Below are 10,554 nucleotides of genomic sequence, written 5' to 3' on the forward strand. Positions count from 1 at the left end.
AAATATGCAATTAGTCACAGTTTGAATTTGTTTACCTCATAATCTTGGCACCCAATCAGAACATATTTAGTTACCCAACATAATAAAACTAGAAGGATTGGCTACATCAAGATTGCAACACAGTCTGAGTCTGGTTTTCGATTTCATGCAAATGGAATAATAATAACATAATACAGTCTGTATTTGGTTTTGGAATATTATGAGAAAGGAAAAATAAAAGAAAAGCAAATAAAGATCAGGACTTCTCTTTCAAGGAAAAACTGTGAATCAAAAAATTTACATACATTTTCTATGAAGTGAAATATAACAGTGTCTTAACACTATAATACACTATAATAACACTGTCAACTCTTTCTCATTCCCCTCTTAAACGATCTAGATGTTCCATCTCTTTGAGGAGCAGCAGATGAAGCATCTTTCATTGGTGATTCTGTTGCTATCCTTGAGAGCCCAAAATCACAGATCTTGACAGTCCAATTCTTATTCACAATGCAGTTTGCACTCTTTATATCACGATGAACAATCTTCATCTTATGTATGCACATCAAACCCCTACATTGACAACAGGAAGCTCAACTCAACATGAAATCAATATTTTTCATCACTTTAAAGTCATATCTAACAAATGGAATTTTCAATTTTGATAACGATCATGGCGCCAATCATAGAAATTGATTAAATAATAATAACAGTAGCAAGAAGTAGTTGTAATATAATGTATACATCCAGCCAACTTCACATTGTCTTGCAAGATGAAAAATTTTCCAAGCATTTAGCACATCTTCATGAATAAGGTATCGCCTCTCTCTGATCCCCTCTTAGCCTCATAGATATCTTTCCTATGAATATAGAAGAGAAGGAAAATGGCAATAGGAGATTTCTAAAATAAATCTTACAGAAACTTGCATTTGCAAAGTTGATGAAAACAGAATATTAATTGTTGCTTTTAGTGACAAAACAGAATCTAGCCAGTTCAATTTAATGAAAATTAAGCTAAAAGTTTTTATTAAAGAAATAAAAAACAGTGACAGAGAACTTACTGGAACAGACCATACAGGAACTGTGATTCCTTTCATGGGATACTTGAGGTCTGTCATCATTTCTTTCCCACAAAGCAGTGAAATGGGCCAATGATATATACAACTACTTCTATCACGGCAAGAAGCAACAATATAAGCCAATCATAACTGTGATTCCATGCAAGAGTGGCACCATGAGATTGACTAGTGTGCATTCCAAGCTCCACCTATCATGTTCTTCGCTGTTGTAACATGCACATAACACCAAAGGTATGATGATTCCTTTTCATGATTCACTCATGTTGGACCATTCAATCATCTTCTGAAGCTTTGGTCATATCTGTACTGCTTCCTATATGATTCACAGCGCTTAAATCCAAGCCAAAACCAGGCAACAAGAGTGGGTCTGTTGCAAAAGAATTCCAGTTTGGACATTCGAATACTCGTCTGAAAATATTCAATTCAAAAGATTAGCATTACAAACTGATATTGTCAAGTCTAACTCAAAGTCCAAACGCTCAGCTCAGGTACCTGTGCTGAGCTGAACAAATTCTATATTCTGGCCATCTTCTGGCCTGGCCAATCTATATTCTACACAATAGATGGCCTCCTCAACAAGCCATCACAAAGTAATGATCCACAGAGACAAAGAGAGCTTGTCACAAAAATAAAAATTATGGTGTTGGCAAATTCCTAATATCAGAACTATTGAGTTGGAAAATTCATCCTTGAACTTTGAAGGGCCATTCAAGATTCCTTTAGAGGCTCAGATAACGAATCTAGGGAATGAAAATGAAAAAGATAGAAAAAAGGAAACCCATGAAAAAAAAAAAAGTACGGAAAATCGACCAAATTGAAAGAAATCTAGCACAAAGACATGCCAATCACGATATCTCCCAGAAGCACAAAAACAAACCATATATCTCAAAACAATCACAAAAATAGCCACCATCATAACTTCATAAGCTTCTTGACAAATTTACAGCTCCTCCGTATTCACCAAGTGTCTAAAACAGAGTGCAAACAGCAGGACATGAGTACCAGGTATGACCTAAACCATCCACCTCCACTCTCAAGCATCTCACTCTAGGTAGAAAAAAAGCTAGAGAACACACAGTAAAGTACCTAAAAAGGAGATGATGCAAATTTAAAAATTTAATAAGAAATTGTTTATATACCTTATTACCACACCGCTCAAAACTTTTTCCTTCCATCAAAATTCGTTCAAAAGGAGATGGAGCTAATTTGAAATAACCTAATATGGGCCTGCAACAAATAACCAACACAGATCTTTACCACTATATATCTCAAGCATATAAGCATGACAACAGAGTACTGAAGCTGAAACCAAAACACCGTTTGAAGCACATCCAATAGCATTCACAAATGAAGGGAAGATGAAATATGAGTGCAACCATAGGAAAATCATAAAGTTCAGAAATTATGTAGCTTAACTAATGCATAAATAACACATGACCCCACATTATCATGTACACAATACAACCTATAGAATATAAATTCTTAAAAAAAAAAATTCAAGGACCCATCAAGATGGCCATAAAGGGGAAGGGAAAATCAATCCAATTATTGAAAAAATTTCAAGGACCCATCAAGATGACCCAGTAAGTTATGATCAAAGTCATAATGTGGCACAACTGGAATATTGGAATGAAAATGTGGCACAACTAGAATATTGGAATGAAAGAATACATGTACAAATCAATCCAATTATTGAAACTGGAATCGACCCATGATCTTAAATTTCACCAAGAGCCAGGGAAACCTAACTAATCCCCTCCTAATCGTCATGCCAGGTATGCGGCAAGGTAAGCAATATTAATGTGGAATTCAAATCCACACAAATCAATCAAAAGAAGATAAGCAATAAATACAAGCTAAAAGATTGTAATAATACATTCCAGTTTGCAGTTTTCATAATTCATGATTTACAATTTAAAACAAGACAATAAAAAGGGTGAGTGAATGTAGACATCGAAAATTTCAATCGAATATTTGAACACTGCATTGACCCATGTCTTCAAATTTCACCAAAGGCTAAGAAATCCCAACTGATGCCCTCGTAAGCGGCAAACGAGACATGAATCAATCTCATTGCATAATATCCACAAAACTCAAAAAATCGAACCAACCAACAAGCAAGCAAAATATGCAAATGCATAATACAAAGAGAGAAATACAAACAAGAAGTAAGAGAGGAAGAGGAGAGAGCAGAGAACAAATCTGTCTTGGCTTACCTTTTCAAACTTCGCAATCAGAGGATGGGTAGAGGGAGGGTTGATGGCAACCAACGGGGGTGTTGGGCAGAGGTGGTGCGGGGCAACTAGGGCTTTGTTTGGGCAACGCGGGGGTGGGGCTGGAGGATGGGCGATACGGGGGTGGTGGTGGGGGAGGGGATGGACGACGAGGGTGGTGGGGGTGGGGGGCGACGCGGGGAGCGGGGAGAGGAACAAAAGAATATGGGCGGGCGATGGGGAGGGAGGAGAGCTGGGCGACGCGAGGAGTTGCGGTGCTGTGTAGACGGAGGAACGTCGCTCGATGTCGCTGGACAGAGAGGCGGCGTCGCCGGTGGCGGTGGGCAGAGGAACGACTCGACGCGGGCGAGGGAGAGGAGCTTTTTCGCGCGGGACAAATTTGAATGAATCGGGGAAGAAGAAAACCGTAAAATGAAAATGACGTTTTGCATAAAAATAAATAAATAAATAAATACAAACACAGCATCTACGTAGCATGTGCATTACGTGCACAACTACAATAGATGCTCTGTAGAGAACTCTATGAATATATATGTTTTGAGTTAAATTTCCAATTTACTTTTCAATCTTGTATTGGAGCTACTCAATGTGGCACTTTTTTGTTGTTAATAATTAGTATATTTTATTATGAAAAGAGTTCAATGTTAGGGGCCCAAGTCTACCATACATATCTAAGAGTGTTTTTTTTTTTTTATAAAATGATCACATATCATTCATAAAAGAGGACATATAAAATCATAATACAAACGTTAATAACTCTCCAGCACACTATCGTGACTGATACAGTCTAATCTAGACGACAGATCACTAAAGACCTAAGAATTTTACCAGTGGCAAAACCAAAAATTCTACGTTGGGGGAGCCATATTGATCTATGCAATGACGACGATGCTTGCATACATGCCTACATGTATGTGTATGTATATATTATACACTTTGTTATTTATAATTATAAGAAAATACATTATAGACATAATTTAATTTCATATTCATTCAATTTAGAAGAAATTTTTTTTGGACTGTATATTTTTTAACTCATATTTTCAAGTTTTTTAAATTTTTGGCTATATTTTTAATATTTTTTATGTATGTATACTCATTTTTTATATTTTGAATGCTAAAATTATTCTTTTGACCAATAAAATATTGTTTACTAATAAAAAATTCTGAACTTTAAGAAAATATAGAAACTATTTTTTTCATATTTTTAAGAAGACTCAAGAATTTTAGATGGGATTAGAAGAAAATTCTCATATTTTTAAAATATTTTAAGAAATTTTTAAATTTTTGAGATCAATATTATTTTTTATCAAATTTTATTTGGATTTAAATAATAATGCTGAATTTTTTTTTTGGGTGGCTGGGGGGCCATAGCCCCCTCTAGCCTCAACGTGGTTCCGCCACTGAGTGTTACAAGGGGTACGTACCGTACAACTTTAATTATATTTACTTGCCCTACAAACTCATATGGAACTCTTTCACATCTCTTGAGTTCTATGTAAAATCTAAAAGATTAAGGAGATGTTTGGATTCGAAGATGACTTGAGATGACTTGAGATGAGCTTAGATGAGTTGAGATGAATTGTGAATAATAATGAGATGAGTTGTGAATAGTAATGAGATTTGTGAGTTAAAGTTACTGAATAGTAATGAATAGTAGTGAGATGAGTTGAGATGAGTTTAGATGACTTGCGAATTCAAACAAGCCCTAAATAACTTTCAAAATTTAAAACGTTTAAAAAATTAATTTTAAAAAACATTTAAACAGTAAACTTAATGAAAAAACAAAAGAGACGAGAGGCTGTTGGCGACCCCTTCCCATATTCATATGTTGACACTTTTCTATGTCTCTTGCAAGGGTTCAAAGTCTGAAATGAAGCAGCGCAGAAGTCCCATCAAGGCCTTTGTTCTTGTAGTGGGTAGAATACTCTCTAACCGTGGTTTCTTTATACTTTGGAGGATTGTCTTCTGACAATAACTCCTTGATGGGCCCGTAAACTTTTGCGGTCGGCCGAAGACCTGTGCAAAAAAAGCTTGCCACAGACACTCTTGAACTTGACCGGCTTGTCAATACTCTGTGTTCAACGCTCTTAAATCTGTCATTTGTTATAAGCTGGAAAGACCAAAGGAACAGGGAAAAAAAGTTACAAATTAGCAGCTACAGAAAATGAAGGCAAGTCTTGATTTTGGAGCATGCATCCAAATTGAGAAATACCAAGAAATTTAGCTAAAATGCATTTTGATTAATATGATGAATTGGGTGAAGACTTGCCTGTAGAAGATCTCCAATGTTGATAACAAGAGCCCCAGGCACGGAGGGGATGTGGATCCACTTGTCCTGGTGAAGAACTTGGAGGCCACCTATCTGGTCTTGCAGAAGCACGGTAAGAAAGGAATTGTCAGCGTGCTGGGTTGCGCCCAATGTCAACTCTGGCTGTGGGCAAGACGGATAGTAATGGCAAAGAACCATGAGCCCCTCAGCGCAATCTATGCCATTTAGGTGCTCCGAGTTTAGCCCAAGAGCCTCCGACAATAGGTCCAACAATAAAATCCCCAACTTCATCACTTGCTTCGAGTACTCTTCCAGTATATCTCTACAGCACATATATATTATACATGTGTGTGTGAGGGTGATATAGGTCATTCTCCGGCCTCTATGGTATACGTAAAATTGCATAAAAGTATATATTAAAAAAGAAATATAATTTATTAAAAGCAAAAGAGTGTTTCATAATTCAATTTTTAGGAGAACATCATACGTACACAATACTCTCAAAATATCACCCAATTTAAAATCACCATCAAATATATATGTCATTCAAAAACATGAGTAGATTGTTCCGTAGCTTGCAAAAGAATAAGGGTTCAATTCAAATCAATTGATCAACTCATTCCATTTGAATCAATCAAAAACCGAATTGATTTTAGTGAAGTGTTTGAATTGCTTGCAAATTCAGTTCAATTGACCAATTCCAGTCAATTTCAAACATCTCGTTTAAAAATGATGGCAATCAATTTTAAAAACTTATCTCATAAGAATGATTGCAGCAATCACTCCTAATCGAGATTGAAAGTCGTTGTTAAATATAGCAATAATAATCCAGAAAAGATTACAAATTGCACAGGACGTACGTGCGTGCATACCTGCATGGAGCTGGAAGGTCTTCTGACTTGGGGGGGCTGGGAGCCATAGAACACATAAATGTATCCCTCCAATTAGCAGTGGGTGCATGGTATAGATCGAAGTTAGCGTTGTACACAACCGGTCTAATGGGGTCACGGGTATAGAACTCTTTCTTAATCTCTGTATCTTGCTCGTAAAACTTACGTACCCCTTCCTTCATCTCCTCCAGAACATCCACAGGGATCCCATGATTCACCACCTGAAAGAAACCCCACGTCTCTGATGCATCACGAACCGCTTCCACAACCTCCTTGCGTTTTGTTACATATTTCTCGATGCCTTCGAGGTCTATGACAGGAATGGTGCTCAACTCGGTTTCATCAGAAACATCAGGTACTGAGTTAATCTTGCCGAAGCAATCCGGTGGTAAATGAAATATACGAGGGATCTCAGTAACCCCAGCATCTACTAGTCCCTTGACACCGCCCTTTGTGTCATCAAAAGCCTTCAACTCGCTTGCTCTATCATAGTCTGCAACTTCTTCTCTCACCATTTTCCGGCCTCCTCTTGTTAGCTTGGTAACCGTTGAAGTTCTACGAGAACGGATCTTCTGCTATATAAATTAGGACCAGCAGAATCTGATGATATGAGATGGATAGAGAAGAGGTTTTATATTTTATTTAAAAAGAGATGATCATCAGATTGACCAGGAATCTTAAGAAATCAATTATTCTTAAATTACAACCAAAAACTTCAAAACAAAAGTGGTTAGGATGACCAATACACAACTAATATACAATCACATAATACAAAATTAATTTTATTTAAGAAAAAAATTAATTAAGAACATAATATTTTATTATAAAAGTGTAAAATAGTTGTATATTAATTGTGTTTATACCGAGCCTCAATTTAAAATAATCCTGATCTTAACTGTGTACAAAACCTTGTCCAACCATATTTTAGATTTCTGTTGAAATCCAAAAATAGACAAAATCTTACAAAAATATCTTACGTACCCCAAAACCAGCGTGTCAATTGGATTAAAAATTATTTAGGAGATTTAAAAAATCCAACTAAATTTGGGCTACCAATGACGTTGCGGCCATATTGCCCATTTTGATCTTAAGGTACGGTTTTGCGTTTGCCGGTGAGTTGATATTAAAAATTAAATAAAATATTATTTTTTAATATTATTATTATTTTAAAATTTTTAATTTTTAATTTTTAATTATTTTTTATATTTTATATAAAAATTTGATAAAGTTGTAATGATGAGATGAGATGAGATGAAATATTTTCACATCAACTCATTTTAACTCATTTCATCTCATCATTACAACTTTTTTAAATTACTATATAAAATATAATAAACAATTCAACTTTTTCAAATTCTAAAATAATAATAATATTCTAATAATATTTTATTTCACTCGTCTAAAATTATTTTAACTCATTTCCGAATCTAACCGGGGCCTAAAATCTTCCAAGAGAGAGTCTATCGACTTGCTTTTTTTTTATACTTAGTAATTAAGTAAGTTTTTTTAAATAATATTGTGAAATATCTTCTTTTTTTTAATGTTTAAAGAGATTAGAAAATTACATTAAAAAAAATGGCATTATCGGCGGGTAGTGTGGGACCTACTCATCGGTTGTCCTAGCACTACCCTTCTTAAATTATCAAGAGGGATGTGCGCTTTAACATCTGATCGAATTCAACATGTATACCCCAATATGTGAAAGAGAAATGTTAGCATATCTTCATTTGATTGTTCAAGTATTTTATTTTATTTTTTTAATTTTTTTATATTTAATAATAAAGAAATTTATTTTTAGTGTATTAGTGTATTTTTTTAATTTTTAAAAATATTTAAATATGTTAAAAAATATAAAAAAATAAAAAATAAAAAGATAAATTTATAATAGCAGCACGCCCGGTCATAGCTGGCGGTAGCCTAGCACTCCCCCATGCGAAATTGACATCTCATTAAGAAAGTCGGGGCTCAATGGGCATCCACAGTCCAGGCCTCAAATTATACATTCCTTTATATTCGACCGGATAAAATTCAAATCTCAAGCCACTGATGCCGGCACATCTGCATCTCCAACATTACACTGCAATCAAGTTTACAGCCTAAAATGGCGCAAAGGAGAATCAATGCCATCTGTAGCGAGGTAGTCAACAAAGTCCTTCACTGTGGTTTCCCTATACAGCGGTGGATTATCTTCCGATAAGAGCTCCTTGATAGGTCCATACAGCTTTGAGGATGGCTGAAAACTTGTGCTGAAAAAGCATGCCACCGACACTCTAGGGCCTTCATTGTTCGCCAGTACTCTGTGTTCAACACTTTTAAACTTGTCGTTTGATATAAGCTGAACATTCCAATACAAGAAAAGAAAAGCATTAGCTAGGATCGATAAAGATTGAAAGCAACAAGTAGGAGAGAGGCTCCTTAATTTAATTGCTGCTTAGAAGTTGAGAGTAAAATTGAGAAAGCAGATCTATAGGCTTGCCTGCAAAAGATCTCCAATGTTTACAACTAGGGCTCCAGGCACAGGGTGAACATCAACCCACTGATTGTTATGAAGAACTTGGAGGCCTCCAATATGGTCTTGTAAAAGCACGGTAAAGAAGTCATTATCAGAGTGCTTGCTTGTGCCCAAGGTTAGTTCTGGCTGGGGGCAAGCTGGATAGTAATGGCAAACGACTGCCAGACCTTCAGCGCAGTCCATCTCATTGAGATGGTTTGGGTTCAGGCTCAAAGCTTCGGACAATAACTCAAACAAAGAAAAGCCTAATTTCATTACTTGCTTCGAGTACTCCGTCAAAACATCTCTGCAATTCCATCAATGAATCATACAGAATAAACTACAATGCCTCGTATATAATCTGTTAACAGAGTACTGTACAGGCCTAGATTTTTGGACTTTGGAAAAAGATATATATATATTTATATAGTTCAAGTCATCGCGTACCTGCACGCCTCAGGCAATTCTTCAGGCATGAGAGGATTAGGAGCCATAAAGCAGTAAAAAGTATCCCTCCAATTAGCCGCAGACGAATGATACAAATCAAAATTGCTATTATACACCAAGCTTCTCGTGATGTCGCGTGTGTATAATCTTTTCTTTACCTCGTTGTCTTGCTCGTAGAACCTGCGCACCCCATTCTTCATTTCCTCCATGATGCTATCAGGGATACCATGATTTATCACCTGAAAGAAACCGCATGCCTCCGATGCATCTCCAACTTTGTCGATAATCTCTTTACGTTGGATTGGATCGGTATCGAACCCTTTGAAGTCTATGACCGGAATACTGAGTTGGGTCTTGTTGGGATCCGTCGGATTGTCCAAGTCCTCTGGTGGTCGGATGAATATCCGAGGAACTTTTGTAACTCCAGAGTCTACGAGTCCCTTAACCCCGGCCTTCGACTCGTCGAAAGCTTTCAGTTCAGTTGCGCGGTCGTAGTCAGATTCAACCAAAGCCGAAACTTCAGCTGTGTTGGTGACCACCATTTTTTTTTTTTTTTTAATTAGCTGCTAGAGCTCTTGAAATTCTTTCAGGAAGCATATTATATGGTGCAGATTATATATGAGAGGATAGAGAGCATCATTTTTCTGATAAGGTTAGCTGCATCTTAGACGAGACAAGCACCATAAAATAAATCAGCCCATTTCTATTGACTTTCGGGACAGAATCCAATGCAACATTAAATGGGGGGGGCAGAATCTTAGATCGTGGAATGCCACTTGATTGTATGCATCATTGGACCAACTCTATTGACTCTGCATTATTGCGCACTACTTGAATCTCGATGGAACTCTTATAACGCTTGATTGTTTCTTATTTTAATTTTTTTGGTAATGGGAATGTTAAAAACAGGAGAAACGACATTTGCATGTGCAACAGTGCAAGTACTGTTTAATATTTTAAAAAATAATAATAAATATAAGATCGATATAAAAAATTATTTTTTTAATAATAAACATCGCCAATCTATAATTTATGTCAATGATTGGAGGCTGCAAGATGAAAAGGACAAGATATAAATAAGAGGAAGAGCAGCTAGAAAGGGTTGGGAGATAGAGCAAGGAGAGACTTGGATTCAAGAAAATGCAAGAGATAGAAGCAAAGG

At 36.2% G+C, this 10,554-nt stretch overlaps 2 protein-coding genes across 2 annotated transcripts; both read right to left on the reverse strand.

The window, feature by feature from the left end:
• Window positions 1–5,153: 5,153 nt before the first annotated feature.
• On the reverse strand, window positions 5,154–6,980 carry LOC109006769 (1-aminocyclopropane-1-carboxylate oxidase homolog 3-like). The gene is made up of 3 exons (XM_018986147.2): window positions 6,437–6,980; window positions 5,565–5,886; window positions 5,154–5,405 (listed from the first exon to the last, which is right to left on the reverse strand). The coding sequence occupies exons 1-3, from the start codon at window positions 6,967–6,969 to the stop codon at window positions 5,154–5,156; spliced, it is 1,107 nt and encodes a 368-aa protein (XP_018841692.2). The 5' UTR covers window positions 6,970–6,980.
• Window positions 6,981–8,357: 1,377 nt separating this feature from the next.
• LOC109007176 (1-aminocyclopropane-1-carboxylate oxidase homolog 1-like) lies at window positions 8,358–10,004 on the reverse strand. Its single transcript, XM_018986748.2, has 3 exons — window positions 9,393–10,004; window positions 8,931–9,252; window positions 8,358–8,789 (listed from the first exon to the last, which is right to left on the reverse strand). The coding sequence occupies exons 1-3, from the start codon at window positions 9,932–9,934 to the stop codon at window positions 8,544–8,546; spliced, it is 1,110 nt and encodes a 369-aa protein (XP_018842293.2). The 5' UTR covers window positions 9,935–10,004; the 3' UTR covers window positions 8,358–8,543.
• Between the last annotated feature and the right edge of the window lie 550 nt (window positions 10,005–10,554).

The sequence above is a fragment of the Juglans regia genome, chromosome 7 (assembly GCF_001411555.2).
Source record: "Juglans regia cultivar Chandler chromosome 7, Walnut 2.0, whole genome shotgun sequence".
NCBI classification, from domain to species: domain Eukaryota; kingdom Viridiplantae; phylum Streptophyta; class Magnoliopsida; order Fagales; family Juglandaceae; genus Juglans; species Juglans regia.

Excerpts from the sequence above, each read along its gene's own strand:
- LOC109006769 (XM_018986147.2), bottom strand. The coding sequence starts at position 6,969 with ATGGTGAGAGAAGAAGTTGCAGACTATGATAGAGCAAGCGAGTTGAAG. Across the intron at positions 5,887-6,436 it reads GACCTTCCAGCTCCATGCAG|AGATATACTGGAAGAGTACT; the intron begins GTATGCACGCAC and ends TATGTGCTGTAG. Across the intron at positions 5,406-5,564 it reads ACATTGGAGATCTTCTACAG|CTTATAACAAATGACAGATT; the intron begins GCAAGTCTTCAC and ends TGGTCTTTCCAG.
- LOC109007176 (XM_018986748.2), bottom strand. The coding sequence starts at position 9,934 with ATGGTGGTCACCAACACAGCTGAAGTTTCGGCTTTGGTTGAATCTGAC. Across the intron at positions 9,253-9,392 it reads GAATTGCCTGAGGCGTGCAG|AGATGTTTTGACGGAGTACT; the intron begins GTACGCGATGAC and ends ATGGAATTGCAG. Across the intron at positions 8,790-8,930 it reads ACATTGGAGATCTTTTGCAG|CTTATATCAAACGACAAGTT; the intron begins GCAAGCCTATAG and ends TGGAATGTTCAG.